The 21,113-nt window shown below is 39.7% G+C and overlaps 1 protein-coding gene across 1 annotated transcript in view; it reads left to right on the forward strand.

The window, feature by feature from the left end:
* The window catches only part of LOC122911598 (zinc finger protein 573), a 69,441-nt gene that overhangs the window by 14,278 nt on the left and 34,050 nt on the right, over nt 1-21,113 (forward strand). The window contains exons 3-5 of the mRNA XM_044256450.1: nt 785-911; nt 1,163-1,252; nt 2,984-5,292. Of these exons, the coding sequence (XP_044112385.1) occupies nt 785-911; nt 1,163-1,252; nt 2,984-5,292 (2,526 nt within the window). The remainder of the gene's footprint in view (nt 1-784; nt 912-1,162; nt 1,253-2,983; nt 5,293-21,113) is intronic.

Genomic DNA, 21,113 nt, shown 5'->3' on the forward strand with positions numbered 1-21,113 from the left:
CTTTCTTCCACAAAATATTGTGAAAAACTAGATATTGAATAGGCACCCTATATGAAATATCATTTTTTAAAGTTCCTGTGTTACACAGGTATAATGTATATATTTATCAAAACTTCAGATGGACATCGTGGATTTGTACATTTCATTGTGAGTATATTTTACCTTAAGAAAGGTAGACAAATATTATATTTTGGTTGATGATTTGCATTTTCAAGTATTTAGCACAAAGTGTACTGGCATTTATAGTTAACTCTGAACTGCATAGAAGTAAGATGGATTGATGGATGGATAAAAGGACGGATAGATGTGTGATAAAACAAAAAGACTAAAATGCTAATGATAGATCCCGAGTGGTGGGTATACAAGTTTTCATTGCGTAGATTCTTTTAAATTTTCTGTATGTTCAAAATTTTCCATAATAAAATGGAAAATAAAATTTTTCATAATAAAAGGGAAATGGGAGGTGAGTTTTTACAAAGAGGAACCTGCTTGGATGGTGCAGTCATTTGGGCATCTGATGCTTGGTGTTGGCTCAGGTCATGAATGAGCTGTTGAGATCGAGCCCCACGTTGGGCTCTGCACTCAGTGTGGAGTCTACTTGAGATTCTCTCTCTCTTTCCCTTTGCCCCTCCCACTCTGGCTCTCTAAAATAAAATCTTTTAAAATTAGGGGAAAAAAAGGAGGAAGCAAATTAACAACAAAACTAACATTCCATATTCCTAAATATAGTCTCTCCATCCCCCAAAGCTAACTACTCACATTGAACAGGAATGTGCCCTTACAGGGATCGGTGTCCTTCAGGGATGTGGCTGTAGATTTCAGCAGAGAGGAATGGCAGCATCTAGACCTTGCTCAGAGAAACCTATACCGGGATGTGATGCTGGAGACCTACAGTCACCTGCTTTCTGTGGGTAAGCATAGTCACTTCCACACAGTGTTTCCATTCTCAGTTGCTGAATGCTGTGAGACATCGGAAGTGTGATGGTTCTGTCCTTGATTTATCCAGGATTCTTTATCCCTTTGGGCATTCTGAATATTACTCTGTTCCTAGAAATATATGGTTCCATTCCTGAAGAAAAAAACTTCATTGAACAAGACTTTATTAATTGTGCTTTGAAACACAATTAGCTGGATCCAGTCCTTTATCATTTCTTAAAAACAGGATATGAAGTTCCCCAACCAGAAGTTTTCATGTTGGAGCAAGGACAGGAGCCATGGGCATTGCAGTGTGATCCACATCAGAGCTGTCCAGGTGAGCGAGTGTGACCCAGACAGATGGGAGAAAGGGGAGCAAATCTCAGCTGTCTTGAGAAGACTGGCATCTTTGAAATGCTATTAAGATGACTCTTTTGGGAGGCTTTAACTTTTTGTTGCCTTGCCTGAAGACCCTTGACATTGGCCTCTCAGATGACTAAAGGCCTTCATCATGTCTAATCATCATTTTCTTTGGCTTTTTGGAATCTGGATCACATGCCATTCTGCCTCATTCAGGGTTTTTTTTTTCTTGGCTATGCTCCTTTTCTCAAACATTCTTTTTCTTTCTGCCTTCCCCATTGTCCAGGATTCTTTATGCATTCAGGCATTCATGGATCTGCTTTCTTTCAAAGTAGATTACACACTTCCACTCCTGGTAGTCCTCTGTCATTTTTCTTTCCACTATTGGATGCTTCAGAACATTAACTCCAACCAGCCTTTTTTCTCCATAGGCACTGATGTAAGATTTCTTATTTCCTCATTCCCCATGCCTTTCAACCAACTGATGACTTTGTCACTTAACCTTTAGGAGTACTTTTCTGTTATTTCCTTCCAATGTTGGTTGACTTTACACTGACTGAAGTCTCTCTGGCTTGTTGGCTGATTTTTGTAATTGTTTTATTTCTGTACTTTACAAGATTGAGTTTAATCATGGTCCTCATTCAGGGCACACTGTCATCATCAGTCTGGGTAAAGATTCTCTATTGTAGTAGTTGGCCCTTATCCACAATTTCACTTTGTGCAGTTTCAGTCACCCGTAGTCTAAAAATACTAAATGAAAAACTCCAAAAATAAACAATTCATAAGTTTTAAAGTGTGTGCCTTTCTAAGTACCATGATGAAGTCTGTTGCCATCCCACTCCATCCAGGCTAGGAGTTGAATCATCCCTTTGTCCAGCATATCCATGCTATAAATGTTACCCGACCATTAGTCAGTCAGTAGCCATCTTGGTTATCAGATTGACTCTCATGATATTGTAGTGCTTTTGTTAAAGTAACCCTTATTTTACTTAACAGTGGCCCTAGAGCACAAGAGTAATGAAGGTGGCAATTCCAGTAAGCCAAAGAGAAGCCATAAAGTGCTTCCTTTAAGTGAAAAGTTGAAAGTCCTTGACTGAATAAGGAAAAAAAAAATCAGGTTCAGTACTGTCCGAGGATTCAGCAGGTATCCATGAGGGTCTTGTAACATGTCCCCTTCAGATAAGGGGAGGAACTCTTGTATTTTGTTTTTTGATTTATTACCATATCTTTTTCCCCACACTCATCTCACTTCTAACCATAGGCAGTTATTTTATGTGATAGAAACCTATTTTTTAATGCATGCCTATTTTAAAATTTAAAGTGACTTGGGGTGTTATTAATTTATGTAACTGCTGCTGTGCTATATATCTTGTTCTTTGCCTTACTTTTTCCACTTTTGTCCATGGTGGGTTATGTTCATAATGTTTATTTACTCTGACCAGTGAATTATATCCTAGAATATTTCCTTTCATCACTGTCACTAGCCTCTTCAACAAATGAGTCACCCTTTTCTCTGTGTTCCACATGGATGAGCCATTTGACCCTTCCCCTCTAGCCTCTGCTAACTGGTCTTTGAGCTAAAATATCATTCTCCTTTGAGAAGAGTTTAGGTTTCAAATGTTACAGCAGAGAATTTTTGAAAAAGCTGCTTTCTACATTGAGAAGGAAGGTGATGCTACAAGTGAAATTTTGTTATATTTCATTCTAGAAGAATTATGGCAGATTGGTGACCAGATAGAGAGCTATCAGCAAAGAGAAAACAAATCTTTAAGAGATGTTGCTTTCATCAAGAAAATTTTGACTACAAAGAAGGATTACATAGAAGAATATAAGGACATTAGAAAAATAATTCATGTGAGCCAAAACATTCTTTCACCAAAAAGACCCCACCAGTGTGACTCATTTGGAAATGCTTTGAAGTATAATTTAGATTTACACAGTCATTACAGAAACAGTGCATCAAAGAACATAAATAAGATTACTGAACATATTAAAATTTCTTCCTATACTGACCCTGAGTGTTCTCCAACAGGAGAGAAGTTATGGGACCATAATCAATGTGGGAAAATCCTCAGCTATAAACAAGCACCCTCTCAACATCAAAAAATTCATACTGGGGAAAAATATTATGAATGTGCTGAATTTGGGAAGATCTTCACCCAGAAGTCACAGCTCAGGGTACATCTGAAAGTTCATACAGGAGAAAAACTCTATGTGTGCATTGACTGTGGCAAGGCTTTTGTAAGGAAGCCAGAATTCATTACACATCAGAGAACCCATACTAGAGAGAAGCCCTATAAGTGCAGTGAATGTGGAAAAGCTTTTTTCCAAGTGTCTTCTCTCTTAAGGCACCAGAGAATTCACACTGGAGAAAAACTTTATGAATGCAGTGAGTGTGGAAAAGGATTCTCTTATAACTCTGATCTCAGTATACATCAAAAAATTCATACTGGAGAGAGACACCACGAATGCACGGATTGTGGCAAAGCATTTACGCAAAAGTCCACGCTCAAGATGCATCAGAAGATTCATACAGGTGAGCGATCCTATATATGTATTGAATGTGGACAGGCCTTCATCCAGAAGACACACTTGATTGCACACCGAAGAATTCATACTGGAGAAAAACCATATGAATGCAGTAACTGTGGGAAGTCCTTCATTTCTAAGTCACAACTCCAGGTACATCAACGAATTCACACAAAAATGAAACCCTTTCTTTATACTGAATATGGAAAGATGTTCAACAATAGTTCTAACCTTGTCACACACAAGAAAGTTCAAATTAGAGAGAAGTCTTCCATATGTACTGAATGTGGTAAGGCCTTTACATATAGGTCAGAACTGATTATACACCAGAGAATTCACACTGGGGAAAAACCTTATGAATGCAGTGAATGTGGAAAAGCCTTTACTCAGAAGTCAGCACTCACGGTGCATCAGAGAATCCATACAGGAGAAAAATCTTATGTGTGCATGAAATGTGGACTAGCCTTCATCCAGAAGGCTCACTTGATTGCACATCAAATAATTCACACAGGAGAGAAACCTTATAAATGTGGCCACTGCGGGAAATCCTTTACTTCCAAGTCACAACTTCATGTACATAAACGAATTCACACAGGAGAGAAACCTTATACATGCACTAAATGTGGGAAGGCATTCACCAACAGGTCAAATCTTATTACACATCAGAAAACTCATACAGGAGAGAAATCCTATATATGTCCTAAATGTGGAAAGGCCTTCACACAAAGGTCAGACTTGATTACACATCAGAGAATTCATACTGGAGAGAAACCTTATGAATGTGGTACCTGTGGAAAAGCCTTTACTCAAAAGTCACACCTCAACATACACCAGAAAATTCATACTGGAGAAAGACAGTATGAATGCCATGAATGTGGGAAAGCCTTCAACCAGAAGTCAATACTCATTGTGCATCAGAAAATTCATACAGGAGAGAAACCTTATGTATGCAGTGAGTGTGGAAGAGCTTTCATCCGGAAATCAAACTTCATTACTCATCAGAGAATTCATACTGGAGAGAAACCTTATGAATGCAATGATTGTGGGAAATCCTTCACCTCCAAGTCTCAGCTCCTGGTGCATCAACCAATTCACACAGGAGAAAAACCATATGTGTGTGCTGTGTGTGGGAAAGCCTTTAGTGGCAGGTCAAATCTCAGTAAACACCAGAAAACCCATACTGGAGAAAAGCCCTACATCTGTTCTGAATGTGGGAAGACCTTTAGACAGAAGTCAGAATTGATTATACATCACAGAATTCACACTGGAGAGAAACCTTATGAATGCAGTGACTGTGGCAAATCTTTCACTAAGAAATCACAACTCCAAGTGCATCAGCGAATTCACACAGGGGAAAAGCCTTATGTGTGTGCTGAGTGTGGAAAGGCGTTCACAGATAGGTCAAATTTGAATAAACACCAGACAACGCACACTGGAGACAAACCCTATAAGTGTGTAGTCTGTGGAAAAGGCTTCGTCCAGAAATCTGTGCTCAGCGTCCATCAGAGTATTCACACTTGAGAGAAACAGTATGAGAAAACCTCTGTGAAATCAGGTCTGATTGTACATCGTTGAATTTGTTCAGAAAAATACGCATATTATCATAAGTAGAAATACCCCATCAAAATGTCACACATTACTATATCAAAGAGGGCCCTGAATGAAGGGGGTCCTTCACATATTGTCACCATCTTCATTAAGCCTTGAGGCATTCATACAGGAAGAAAAGTAATTTTGTCAGTTTGGCAGATTAGAAGAAGGCTTCTCCTGAAAAATATGATGGAACGGGGCACCTGGGTGGTTCAGTTGTTTGAGCATCGGGTTCTTGCTCTCAGCTCAGGTCTTGATCTCATGGTTGTGAGTTTGAGCCCTGCATTGGGCTCTGCACTGGGCATGGAGCCTACTTAAATATATATATGATGGAACACTGTTGCCAAATTCTGCAGAGGAAAGTTTATGTTATGTTGTCTTAATGATAACCCTGTTTACTGTGGAATAGGTAAAGTACCAACAAGTTGAATGGTAGAACAACATAATATATACAATAGTGACAAACCCTAAGTTCTGTGAGATGTTTACTGCAGAACACACTGTCTAACAGTTTCAGGTGTGTTTTCATTCTTCTGTTGAATCTAACATGGTTGTGTATATTCAACCCCCATTGAGTATTTCCATCAAGAAAGAGATAACTCAGTAAAAAAGTTCTTTATGTATAAGGACACAAACCTCAGAGTATATGTTGACTCATTATCCTCTAGCATCATGACTCGTAACACCCTTTAGCATCTACCAGTGAAGTGTCTTTGACCCTTATGAATCCTTAGCACATCATCTTCTGACACCCAGAAGTGCATTAGCGCTAAACACTGTGTCTGCTGACTGCCATGATCTCATTTAGCTCCCAGCATAGTGTTTTGTGAACTTCCACTACCCTCAGAAAGCTTCTGAGGTAGAATTTTTGGGTCATTTTGGTCAACTTTTCATCCAGTCTTCCTCATAGTTCCTCATAGTTCTTCCAGCTAATTTGCCTTCCTTAGAGCTGACATTTATAATAACAAGTCAGTAACTCATTATTTTAAAAACCTCAACATTTGTTCATGTCTTCTCTGTGTCCATCTTCATGCCATGGGCTCCACAAGCACCTTCTCCCCATGTGCCTCAAACACATCAGTTCAGGTCCTGCCTCGGGGGCCTTTGCACTCTCTGAAGAACAAGGTTCATCATATCCATTTGGTTAGCTCCTTCATATCTTCCAACGGTACCTTTTCACAGAGGGCCCTATGCTTTCCTGACTGGTTTAAAATTTGGGCCCCTTCCCCTCTATCCTCCTTCCTTCTCCATAGCACTTATTGTCATGATACCCTGTATATTTTACTTGTCTGTGGCTCCCAAACTAGAATGTTTTTCCCTGTTTGTTCTCCACCGTGAGCCTTGACCTGTGCCTGATGACAACAAGCATTACGTAAATAAATGCACATTGTGGAGTTACGACCCTATTCATCACAGCTTCCCTTTGATCTTTTCTATACTGCAGCATAGGATACTCCACTGGGGAGAACCAACTTGTCTAAAATACCAGGCTTTTTCATCTCTAGCTTTTACCTGGGCTGTGCCGCCTTCCTGGCCCTAGAAGCTGAAACATCACCTTAAACCTTTTGGCCTGATGACAGCCACTTGAAAGAAGGGAAAACCTATACGGTGGAATCCCACATAGATGCTTGGGTGTTCTGAGATTTCTTACCGTGTTTTAGAAAGCTCACAGTGAGCTCCAAAATCATTGTAGAAGAGCCTCACTTTGCCCTAGATTGCACAACCTTACCCCACCCCAGACCCTTACTGCATACCTACTCCTCGTGCTCTGACAGGCCCAAAGCTAATAGTATGAAGGGGCTGAAAGCCAAAGGGCAGACCGTCCTTGGAAGTTAGGTGTCCAACCCAAGACTGGCAGCAGTGGCCTCTCAAATGCAGACAGAGGGTCTGATTGAACACTTAGCTGCTGGGCAGCCAAACTGAACCAGCAGAATGGTTCCTCCAGGTCAGTGCACGGGTAACAACTGGGAGTGGGAAGTAGTGGGGTTGTGTAGAGATGCTCTTGCCTTTGTGAACAGCATAGTGACTGAGGATCGGGACAGAACCTGGTCAAGGGGGAAAGCCCTTTAACCTCTTTACCTAGATTTCATAGTGCTTAGTGTCACATCACGTTACTTCACCTTAGATCAGTGTCTGATTCATCTTTAGCTTCCCTTCACCTTACCTTTTCACAATATCTGATGATCTACGATATGCCTTTCTCTGTCTTTGAACAATGTATGGTGGAAAACCCACTGTTAACTCACTTTAACTCATCCCGTACTGTTATCTAGGGCTTCTCTAAGTCTTGCAACCCACAGTTCGGCATCAACATAGGACAGTGTTTACTGAGCCCTCAAGATAGTATCTGGAGACCCTCTTATCCTACCCCAGCACAGCATCTGGACATCCATTATCCCTCTTTTCCTCCACTACTGTGTTTATCAGCCCTCTTTAATTCCAGGAAATAGTGTCTGGAGATTTTCTTTTTACCTCCTCCAAAATTACCTCCAGCATAATGTCTGTTACTTCATATGTGACAAAGTCTAGTAACCTCTATATTCCCCATTTATTCCTACTTTCATGTAAGTGGTTACAGATGGCCACTTACTCTACAGGTCCTCAGAATAGGGACCTGTGATATACCACCCCCGACCATCCAACTATTAACAGTATCTTCTGATACTTTCTCTGTACTTCTAGTAGGATGGTTTCTGATCTCCCTCCATTACTTGTCCATCACAACAAAGGTGACTATTTCCCTCTTCCCCACCTACCAGTGTCTGTAATGATTGCCACAAGTAAGGGCAGTGACTGATAAATAACCACAAACCACATTTTCATCTGCATTTTGGAGCCTCCGCTATCCCCTCTCTCTATAGGACCTCCACTGAAAATCAGCAAAAAATCTACTGATATCCATTACCCAGTAACACAGTATCTATGACCCCTCCATTAAATCCTGGTAGTATTTGCTTTTCCCCTGTTGGTCCCCACTAACATAATGCTGATTCCCCATTGCTTCATGAGGGCCCTGAGTGGCTACTGCAAGTTCTCCAGCATTACTTCTCCATATCCCCACTGTTTGCATGGACAGGAGAAGGGTTGAGAATGAGATCCTAGCTTCATATATCCCTCTGGGGAATTAATGGCCCAGAGTGGGCTAGAGAGGATCTAAGGGTGTCAGGAGACCACAAGCTGATCTTCCCGTGATGCAACCAGAATAGACAGAGCTATGGATGTGGATCCAAATCCTTCTGCCAACACTTACCCGCTGAGGGATTCTGGGCCAACCCAGCAAACTTTCCCCCTAGGCCTCAATCGCCTCACCTATAAAATATAATTATGGAGAATGAAGTAACTTAGTGTAAGTCAGGGCTTATTAAAGGAGCAGGGCTAGTGGAGACCAATGAGGGTATCCTGTTATTTTTAATAACATTACTAGTTATATATTGACACAAGCATTGGATCAACATCTGCTTGGCTGTGCCCAAACCTCACAGAGGGAAATGTTATTTTATTGTAAGTTACTTTCAGTTATTTCTCTTTTATATGTATTATGATACTGTAGTACTGAGGTATTTTTAAAGTCAAATTTACTGAGGTATTTATATAAGATAATATTCACCCTTTTTAGTGTATAATTCTTAATTTTGACAAATGCATGCATTTATGTAATCATCATAATAAAGATAGAGAACATTTCCTTCACTCCCCCAAATTCCTTCCTATCCCTTTTTGGGCAGTTTCTCTCCTATTTCCAGCCTCTTGCAGTCACTAATTTGATCTGTTTCTTGTCTCTATAGTTTTTCTTTTTTCTACCATGGTATAAAAATATATGTGTATCCATATATAGATATATACATAAGTTTGTATCTCCTTTTGAGTCTGACATCTCATTTTATGATTATTTGAGATTCATCCACATGGTTGTATGAGATATAGATGGAAAATAAGGTATGAGAAGATGCTCAACATCATTAGGAAGATGCAAATTAAGACCATGATGAGATACCATGACACACTAGAATGGCTTGAAAAAATTTTTTAAATAGTACCAAAAGTTGTCAAGGATGCAAAGCAATAGAAACTTTCATGCATTGCTGCTGGAAAGGGAAAGTAGTTTATCTACTGTGAACCAAAATTTGGTTAAGTGCTTATAAAATTAGCCATATACTAACCTTATGACCCAGAAAACTCATTCCTCAGTATTTTAACATATAGAAATGAAAAATTACATGTGGACTGAAATGTTCACAGAAACTATATTCAGGGGCACCTGGGTGGCTCAGTCAGTTAAGCGGCTGCCTTAAGTCATGATTCCAGGGTCCTGGGATCGAGCCCCATATCGGGCTCCCTGCTCAGTGGAGAGCCTGCTTCTCCTCCCTCTGCCTGCCGCTCTGCCTACTTGTGCTCTCTCTATCTCTGTCAAGTAAATAAAATCTTTTAAAAAAAAAAACAAAACCCAACTGTATTCAATTGCCAAAAGATTGGGAACAACCCAAATATCATCAGTGGGTGAATAATTCAACAAATTGTAGGACATCTATACAGTGGGATACTACTTACCCATAAAAGGGAATGACTTATTGACACAAGCTACAATGTGGATGAATCTCAAAAGTATTATGTTTCACCATGTGATAATTTAAATTATATTTGATAAAAGATTATTAGATATTAGATTATAAATATAAATAGGTTTGTATAATTTTTATGTGCATATCATTACATACTATAGTAATACTGTATATTTATGATATATAGCAATAATATTTATTGTATATTCCTTATAATAAAATTTATTTTATGATATATAATATGTATTGTATGATTATTGAATTATATAATTTTTATAATCTATCAAACTTTCACATAATACTTAAGTTATTTGCATTTTTACATGTTTACATTTAATGTTTATAGCACAGAATTGTAACTGCAATAAAAGGGAGCATATTATGCCCTGAAGAGCCTGCAGTTGTAGCTGGTCTGTATTTTTATTATTTGTCAACAGCTCAGCACTGGCTTTTCTTAACATCAAGGAAGCTTGCTCCACTTTGCCCAGCTGTGTTCTCTGAGAGTACTCTGCTTCCCCAGTGAGAACCCCCTGACACCATCCCTCAACAATTTTATGTGAAGTAATACTTCTTGTGATCACTTTGTGTTTTGTACTATACTTGTGTTGCAAGTACCACCATCTGACCTGATACCAAATGGGTTTTTCGTTCACCCCTCCCCACTGGACTTTCAACCTCATGATGCCCAGACTTTGTCATGTTCCTACTGTGTCCAAGGCACCCGGTTCAGCATTGCGTGAAGTAGATATTCTGTATAAGGTTTTTTTAAAGATCTGTTCATTCATTTGAGAAGGAGAGAGCTTGCTTCAGTTGGGGGAGGATGGAGCCTGAGGTGGGGCTCAATCCCATGATCCACCACATCATAAGCTGAAAGCAAGAGTCAGATGCTCAACCAACTGAGCCACCCAGGCATCCCTCTGTTTAAGTTTGCTAAATAGAAGAATGAATGATAGTATTAGCACCAAGGTTGACCAAGTGCCCCACACCAAATGAGCTAAAATCATGGCTGGTGGTGGGGGCAGTGAGGGAGGAAGGGTAGGTTGGTTACCTGTCCTCTAATTCAAGATTTAATGCGCCTTCCCACACCTCAGCACATCTAAGCCCTAACCCTTCCTCACCCAACCTCAACTACCCCATTCTTACTCTCCCCAGTATATCTGACCTATATCCTTCCCCCAGCGTCCTCAAGTCAAGGCTCAACCTCCTGGTGGCAATGGGCAGGCCATGTAGAATGGGGAAGGACAACAGCAGGGGCCAACAGGCAAGGGCCATGCTGTCAGCATCCACACCAGCATTTATGTATCCCATCATGCCATATGGTCTGCCCTGCCTCCTCCACCAGAAGAACCACCAGCGGATATGAAACCCTGGGGACAAGAGGAAGGTGGCAGAGCTGAGGCTTCCCAGCTCCAGGTATCTCACTGGACAATAAATATAACACAATGTGGCAGCTGTGGACCCTATGGCAAAGTCCAGTTAAAACCGGATTGCCATGGGCACTTGCCCTAATAGCAGAATAGGCTGAGCCCTCCACCCTCAGCCATCAGTTGGGGTACTGGCGCTGGTGTGACTATTATCTATATTATACCCTACCACACCCCACCCCACTTCCCATGCCATATATCATACCATACCATACACAATACCATACCAGTTATTAACCATTTTACTTAATTCCATAAATATACTGATTCTATTATTGAAGTATAATTAATTTATATAAAAATGTCATTTATATTTAAATATACATTTATATTATTATACTATGCCTAATTATTATATATATCATGAATTATATATAATGAATGATACAAACTGATGCTTAAAAAGCCTGTATCCCTTCTTTCAGGCACCTTCAGGTCTGTGGTGTTTGTACTATATTAACACAATGATAGTGCCACCTCTAGAGGTGAAGATTTTCCCCCTTTGTGAAATGAGCTCAATTAGATTACTCCTATAGTGATGACTGTACTATTTTAATATTTATTATAATGAGCATTGCTATTAAAACAATAACTGGTGTTCTGCTTCCATCTGTGAAACAGGACAATGAAGGCAGTACTTTAATACAATCATTTGAATTACATTAAGGTTATGACTATAATCAGGGGGCCTGGCTGGCTCAGTTAGTAGAGCATGCAACGTCTTATCTCAGGATCATGAGTTCCAGGTCCATGTTGGGAGGAAAATTACTTAAGAAGATATGACTATAATTAATATCAATTCTGAGAACCCATGCTATGTTATTACATTCTGGAAAATGGCATGTTTATAATGCATTGCTGACTGTTTATTTCTATGTAACAAGCTACCCAAAACATCATCTTAAAAAACAAACAACAACAACAAAAAAAAACAACAAGACATGGCGCCTGGGTGGCTCAATGGGTTAAGCCGCTGCCTTCGGCTCAGGTCATGATCTCGGGGTCCCGGGATGGAGTCCCACATCAGGCTCTCTGCTCAGCGGGGAGCCTGCTTCCTCCTCTCTCTCTCTCTGCCTGCCTCTCTGCCTACTTGTGATCTCTGTCTGTCAAATAAATAAATAAAATCTTTAAAAAAAAACAAAAAAAACAACAAGACAGTCAGCTTTAAATTAGAGCAGCTAGTTGAGGCCTGGGAAGCTTACCTCTTCTTCCTGAAAGTCCACATGTCAGGCCTTCAATAGAATGACTACAATCCATAGTGACTGTCTCCTTCTAGCACTGCTGATTACAACATCATCAGCTAATCTTAATGATCAAAGACTCCTCCTCTACCTGCCCTACACACAAACTAAGAGTCATTTTAACTTATTTTACCTCATGTAGATGGTTCTTGGATAATAAATTCTTTTTTTTTAAAGATTTTATTTACTTATTTGACAGAGAGAGATCACAAGTAGGCAGAGAGGCAGGCAGAGAGAGAGGAGGAAGCAGGCTCCCTGCTGAGCAGAGAGTCCGATGCGGAACGCCCAGGACCCTGAGATCATGACCTGAGCCGAAGGCAGAGGCTTTAACCCACTGAGCCACCCAGGCGCCCCTTGGATAATAAATTCTATTAGCACCTTTCCGTCACTGTAACAAATCAAAACATGTTCCCACACACTTCCAAATCCTCCCTAGAAGGGACATAATCTATGAGGAATCACTTAGTCAGTGATAAACTGGAGTTTATCTAATCAGAAGAATGTTTTTTATTGAGGTATAATTACCACACATTATATTAGTTTCAGGTATACAACATATTGATTCGACAATTCTATACATCACTCTGTGCTTACCACAGGTGCAGTCACCATCTGTCACAATATTACTGACTATTCCCTAAGCTGTACTTCTTATCTGTGTGCCTTATTCATTTTACATTGTATTTCACCTCCCCCCCTCCACCCCCCCCTTCTGGCAGCCACCAGTCTGTTCTCTGTGTTTAAAAATCTGGTTGGTTGGTTGTTTTTTTTTAGATTCAAATGTAAGTGAAATCACATGGTATCTGTCTTTCTCTGACTTATTTCCCTTAATATTATACCCTCTAGATCCATTCATGTTGTTGCAAATGACAAGATCTCATTCTTTTGTATGGCTGAGTAATATTCCATTGTATACATATCCATACCACCTCTTCTTCAGCCATTCATCCATCAGTGAATACTTGGGTTGCTTCCATATCTTGGCTACTGTAAAGCATATTGCAATAAACATACGGGTACATACATCTTTTTGAATTAGTGTTTTCATATTCTTTGCATAAATATCCAGTAATGGAATTACTAGGTAACGTGGTATTTGTATTTTTAATTTTGTTTTGGAAATTCTATATTGTTTTCCACAGTGGTTGCACCAAATTACATTCCCACTTTTCTTGACATCCTCCCCAACACTTGTTATTTCTTGTCTTCTTGATATAAGACATTCTGACTAGTATGAGGTGACACCTCATTGTAGTTTTCACAATCACATTCCCCTGATGATTACTGCTGCTGAACATCTTTTCATGTGTCTATTAGCCATCTATTTGTCTTCTTTGGGAAAAAATGTCTATTCAGGTCCTCTACCTATTCTTTAATCAGACTGTATTTGGTGAACTATGTAACTTCTTTATATATTCTAGGTATTAACCCTTTATCAGATATATCACTTGCAAATATCTTCTCCCATTCACTGGGTTGCCTTTTTGTTTTGTTGATGGTTCCTTTGCTGTGCAAAGCTTTTTATTTTGGTGTAGTCTTTTTTTTTTAAGATTTTATTTATTTATTTGACAGGCAGAGATCACAAGTAGGCAGAGAGGCAGGCAGAGAGAGAGGAAGAAGCAGACTCCCTGCTGAGCAGAGGGCCTGATGTGGGGCTCGATCCCAGGACCCTGAGATCATGACCTGAGCCGAAGGCAGTGGCTTTAACCCACTGAGCCACCCAGGCGCCTTAATAGTAGTTTATTTTGCTTTCATTTCCCTTGCCTGAGGACATAGCCCTAAACATGTTGCTAACGTTGATGTCTAAGAGATTACCACCTATGTTTATTTTAGGAGTTTTATGGTTTCAGATCTCATAATCAGAAGAACTTCTAGAGATGTGCTGTTAGAGAAATATCTGTGTAAGGTTATCTTCCTACAAGTAATTTAGAATTTGCCCTCTGAAATCATTGCCTCCTCTCATATACAGTTCTAGTTATTTAATTTCTACTCCTTGTTGATAGGGGAGCAGTTATATTTTGTCTTCTCTGTCCTTCAAACCATCACATTGTTTGCCCTTCCGATCAGGGCTTCCCTGCTGAGGAACTGGACTTGACTTCTAGAATACCTATACCATATACTATTTTTTTACTCATAAGCAGACCTTTCTAAGTCAGACATAATCTCTTCAGAGCTAAGGAATGAGCCATGAGAAGCTATGAGGGACTGGGGGAAACAAAAGGATAGCTCTCAGTGGATGAAATCACAATCACAGGAGTAAGAGCCATTGCAGATAATACCCCAATACATCAGTGAGGAGTCAACACCTTTCAAATATCTGAAATCTCCCCCCTCAAAGTCCTAAGGCTTATACTGGAAAGATCTGAGTTATAGGGAAAAATGTGGTATCTTTTCAGGTTGGATCCTAACATAACCACCTACGCTTTGTGTGCTTTTCTTTGCTTATATTTCCTCACATTCGCAAAAGGGGGAATACACTTTTCCCCCCAATGATCACCCTTTCACCAGTATTAGTCCTTAGTTTTCAGTAGTTTGACTATGATAAACCTAGGCATTTTTTTTTCCACTTGGGTTTCTTGGGGATTCCTGAATGTATAAAATTTGTGTTCTCACCTCTTAATAATTTTCATACAAATCTGTAAAATTTCACTTATTACTTGAAAAAAAATTTTTTTTTAAGATTTTATTTATTTAGTTGACAGAGAGAGATCACAAGTAGGCAGAGAGGCAGGCAGAGAGAGAGAGAGAGGAGGAAGCAGGCTCCCCGCTGAGCAGAGAGCCCGATGCGGGACTCGATCCCAGGACCCTGAGATCATGACCTGAGCCGAAGGCAGCGGCTTAACCCACTGAGCCACCCAGGCGCCCCTACTTGAAAAAATGTTTACAATATCCTACAGGTAACTGAGGAGAGTATTCTCTTAAAAAAATCTTTTTTCTCTGTTCTTCAGTTTAGACAACTTATATTGATCTGTAAGTTCACTGACATTCTTTTGTCTTTTCCTGGCAAAGTCTATCTGCTGGCAAGCCCATTCTATGATATATTTTCAAATATGCTATTTTTTGGGCGCCTGGGTGGCTCAGTGGGTTAAGCCGCTGCCTTCGGCTCAGGTCATGATCTCAGGGTCCTGGGATTGAGGCCCGCATCAGGCTCTCTGCTCAGCAGGGAGCCTGCTTCCTCCTCTCTCTCTGCCTGCCTCTCTGCCTGCTTGTGATCTCTCTCTGTCAAATAAATAAAATCTTAACAACAAAAAAAAAATGTTTAAAAAAAAATGTTCAAATATGCTATTTTTTGCTCTACAGATTAGGTTCTTTTTAATACATTCTCTTTCTACCCTATCTGTTCATTCAGTATAAGCATATTTTACATCCTTGAGCATAAATACAATGGGTGTTTTAAAAAGCCTTTAAACACTCCCTAATTTAGCATAAATCTGCTAATTCTACCAACTGGGCCTTTTGGGTTTGGTTTCCAACAATTTCCTTTCCCTTTAAGTAGAAGCAACATCTTATTTTATGATGTTGTCCATATTTAAATTTTACATTAGAATTTTGCTTTATATCCTTGACATTGTAAATGACGTTTTAAAAGACTCTGGATTTGCTATAATCATCTGAAGGATGTTGAATTCTTTTATTTGCTTGTACAACTTTGTGGGACTTGAACTCAAACTCTCTCCTTAGTGTAAGAATCTGAATTCTCTTTTAGTATTAGCTGAGCTATAAAACGTCAGCCCCACACATACATAGTTCAGGAGTCATTCAGAGATTTGGACAGTTTCTACAAAGAATTTGGCCCTGCTCTTTCTCCTTTGAAGAGTTCTTTCCCTTTTCCTCCCCCCTATTTTCCTGCTATTACAGTCCTGCTAAAGGATAGCCTGTAGTTCTTGAAACTGGTTATAACTGCTGATTTTTAGCTGACTTATATGGCACTGCCTAGGACCTGCCCTCAGGTGAAAAGTTGATTATTTAATTGTAGAAGGCTATCAGTCAGTCTTGTCTGATAATTATTATTTCATGCATTCCCAACAGCGTGACAATACTCCTAACGGGGCAAAAATTGGTTCTTGGAGGATTAAAAAAAAAAAAAAAAATCTTAAGATGGCTTCTCGTTTGTGGCCCTTTAAAGCAGCATAGTACATACAAAGATACGTATCTGTTATATTTCATAGGGATAGGGCTAATGATCAGAGGCAAAATATCTTAAAAGGCTTCTGGGGGAAATAATGAAAAAAGATGGAGGAAAAAAGAATTGATAAGTTATATATTCTTTAGGATTTTCTATGAACACAATCATATCTGTAAATAATGACACTTTCTTCTTTCAAATCACTGCACCTTTTTTTCTTGCCCTATTGAATTAGTAAGAATCTCAATTACAATAACAAATTTTGATAACAAGTATCTTTGTCTCAGACTCCTGGGTGGCTCAGTGGGTTAAAGCCTCTGCCTTCAGCTCAGGTCATGATCTCAGGGTCCTGGGATGGAGGCCCACATTCAGGCTCTCTGCTCAGCAGGTAGCTTGCTTCCCCCTCCTCTCTCTCTGCCTGCTTCTCTACCTACTTGTGATCTCTGTCAAATTTTTTAAAAAAAAGATTCTATTAAGAAAAATATCTTTGTCTCATTCTTAGATACAAACGGAAAGTTTTCACCATTAAGAAGGCTGTTTTCTACAAACTTTATACATACCTTTATGTGACTGAGGGAGGTTCCCATTTTTTGTCTTTGCTCAAAGATAAATTCTATGAAATGTCTTTTCTCCATCTATTCATGTGAGAATATATGATGATTCTACTTCATTATATTAATATAAATTACACTGATTTTCAGATGTTAAACCTACTTGCATTCTGACAATATTTCAAATTAAGTCGATATATTATCCTTTTCATATACTGCAAGATTTTTTATTATATTATTTTGTATATTTGTTCTCATCAGAGAGAGACCTATAAATTTCCTTTCTCCTGCATGTCCTTATAAAGTTTCAGTATCCATATTTGCTTCACTTCATAAAATAAATTGGAGTGTGTTCCAACATTTATCAATTCTCTTGAGACTGTATGAGTGGGGTTTTCTCCTTAAATCATTGGTAGAATGAAGTCACATGAGACTGAACTATCGTAAAGGCTTATAGTAATGGATTCAATTTCATTACTAGGTGTAGGACGCTTCACATTGCCTGTTCTCCCCCAGCAAAGCTGATTTACTGTGTATTACTAGGAATTTGTCTGTTTCATATAAGTTTTCAAATGTATTGGTATAAACTCTGTATGAAATCCTTTCATTATCTTTTTAATGTCTTCAGGATTCAGAGCGACCCAATTTTCATTCCTAACTTGTGTTCTCTCTCACTCTGTCTCTCTGTTCATCTGACGGAAATGCAAAAGTAAGTGTGGCATATTTATACAAGGAAAAACAAATGTAGCATTTTCACACAAAAATGAGTAATAAATGACGTGGGAAGCAAAGGCAAAAGAAAAAGTTAAATTTCTTACTGCCTACAGTCCATTGACAAGACCTTGAAACAGGTTGAGTGATCTTCCTCTAAGAGCTCAGCTGCCTCGATGTTGACACTTTGCTAAGGGCAAAAGGCAATTTTAGTCCAACGCCCCCAGAATCCTGTAAGTCTTATTTAACATATAAAAATTCCCTTGGTAACTTCTTTTACCTCTTACCCACCCCCCCCAAGATATATGCTGGAAATCATCATCATAGCATATGGGCCACTGATATATATCTTGAGTCTTATGACTAAGATTTTATTAGTTAATAATAAATGACTTTTTCCTAACAATAGCCAGCCTCCTCAAGATTCTGGAAACCTTGGGGCACCTGGGTGGCTCAGTGGGTTAAGCCTCTGCCTTTGGCTCAGGTCATGATCTCAGGGTCCTGGGATCCAGCCCTACATCGGGTTCTCTGCTTCCCTCTCTCTCTGTCTGCCTCTCTGCCTAGTTGTGATCTCTGTGTCATATAAATAAATAAAATCTTCAAAAAAAAATTCTGGAAACCTTGCTTCCAAAATTCCTTAGAGACTTATGCTATCCCTAACTCCCTCCCAACTTAAAACATATTATCAGTCACTCCTCATAACCCCAGTGCAGCTTTTTCTGCCCTTGAGTCCCCATGCTTTAATAAAACCATCTTTTTACACCGAAGATATCTCAAGAATTCTTTCTTGGCCATCAGCTCCAAACTCCAACATTTCCTACATCAATAAATAACCCAGAACTACATAAAACAACATGCAATCAGTGAATCACACAAACAATGTTGGTCAAGAGAATTCAGACACAAGAGAATATACTGTGTAATTCCACTGATATAAAATTTAAAAATTGCCAAACCAATCTTTGTTGTTAAGAGATTTGGACAGTGATCATTCTTGGTGAATGAGAAAGAAAACAGAAGAGAACATGAAGACATACTTTGGGATGCTGGTAATGTCCTGTTCCTTGATTTGGATAGCAGTTAAATAAATGGATGTGTTCAGTTTTTCTGAAAATCCATCCAGCAGTACTTAGGCTATATGTGCTTTTAGGTATGTATGTTATATATCAAAGAAATTACTATTAAAAAATCAGGAGGGCGGGTGCCTGGGTGGCTCAGTGGGTTAAGCCGCTGCCTTCAGCTCAGGTCATGATCTCAGGATCCTGGGATCGAGTCCTGCATCAGGCTCTCTGCTCAGCAGGGAGCCTGCTTTCTCCTCTCTCTCTGCCTGCCTCTCTGCCTACTTGTGATCTCTCTCTGTCAAATAAATAAATAAAATCTTAAAAAAAATAATAAAATAAATTTAAAAAAAAATCAGGAGGGCTTCTGCTTTTTTGCTCCAAAATGGAAAGAGCTTGTAAGTGATCACTACTGTCCTCACAGCAAGGAAAAGGGTAAGCTAACTGAAAATAATTCTTATTTCCCCCAGAGAACTGAGGTCACAGGCTAAACAAATGGTCTGAGAATGGAGAGACAGGCAAAGAAAATCACAGAGAACCTTAAGGAGAAGCTGCTATAGTCAGGGACTGGTAGGAACTGATGAACTGCTAGAAACTGAGTGCGGACCAGCTTGACAGTTAAAAACTCCTATAGGGCTCCACTTTCTTTCTTTTTTTTTTTTTTTAAGATTTTTTATTTATTTGACAGAGATCACAAGTAGGCAGAGAAGCAGGCAGAGAGAGAGGAGGAAGCAGGCTCCCTGCCAAGCAGAGAGCCCGATGTGGGGCTCGATCCCGGGACCCTGGGATCATGACCCGAGCCAAAGGCAGAGGCTTTAACCCACTGAGCCACCCAGGTGCCCCAGGGCTCCACTTTCTTGAGTTTGACCTCTAAGGTCAAACTTTCTCAGAATGAAGATCAGAAGAAATTCCCCTCATGCTTTTAGGGGATTTTATTTATTTATATGACACAGAGGAAAATAACCGTTCTGAAATATTTTAGTCTGTTATCCACCTGTCCTCAAGGGAAACTAATTTCCAGAGACTAACCAATGTTGAGGAAGGGAAATTCCCATCCCCCTCTAGCCCTCCTGTGTCACCTAACTAGGGTGGTGAGGGAGGGAAGGACCTGAGAAGAACTTGTGCAGGTCACAGCTCAGGGTCGAAGGCAAACAGAGACTAAGACCTAAAATTCTTCACCACTCCTACATCTCCTCTACATCAACAGGATTCTTGTATAAAAACAGGGTTAGAGGGGCTCCTGGGTGGCTCAGTGGGTTAAGCCGCTGCCTTCGGCTCAGGTCATGATCCCAGAGTCCTGGGATCCAGCCCCACATCGGGCTCTCTGCTCAGCAGGGAGCCTGCTTCCTCCTCTCTCTCTGCCTGCCTCTGTGCCTGCTTGTGATCTCTCTCTGTCAAATAAATGAATAAAATCTTTAAAAAAAACACACACACACAAAAAAACAGGGTTAGAGCTGAAAAAAAAAAAAAACCCACGATCATCTTAATAGATCAGAAAATTATGTAGCAAAATTCAAAACCCTTTCATCATAAAAACATTAAACAAAATCCTTGTTAGTTATTTTGTGGATATCGACAGACTGATACTAAAGCCTGTATGGGGAGGCAAAAGACAAGAATACCCAACACTATTGAAGTACTAAGTCTGGGGTCTGACAAATAATCATCCATTCAAATCTTTATAACATTTCCCTCTTTGGTTATGCTTGGGAACGCTATTCCTAAACCAATATTACGAAACCTATACAGTATTATCACCAGATCACTTTCACATTTAATTATTCAGTCAGCGTCTAATATATCCTAGTGTAAAGTATTAAGTTAATATTACTTCACTCCCACTTACCATTACTAAATGTAGCTAACACAGTGTATTGAGAAAACCAGCCCATTCCCGGCAGTACCAAAAGTTACTCTCCCGTATGTTATCACCAGGCTGCAGCTATCTACCTTAAGAAACACAGCACCAGAACCCTCGCCATGGCCCTGGGGCCGCACCAGTGACCCTACCTTGCGGCTGGCACCCACAGGCCTAAGGCTTTGGACAGC

Source organism: Neovison vison, chromosome 7 (assembly GCF_020171115.1).
Source record: "Neovison vison isolate M4711 chromosome 7, ASM_NN_V1, whole genome shotgun sequence".
NCBI lineage: Eukaryota > Metazoa > Chordata > Mammalia > Carnivora > Mustelidae > Neogale > Neogale vison.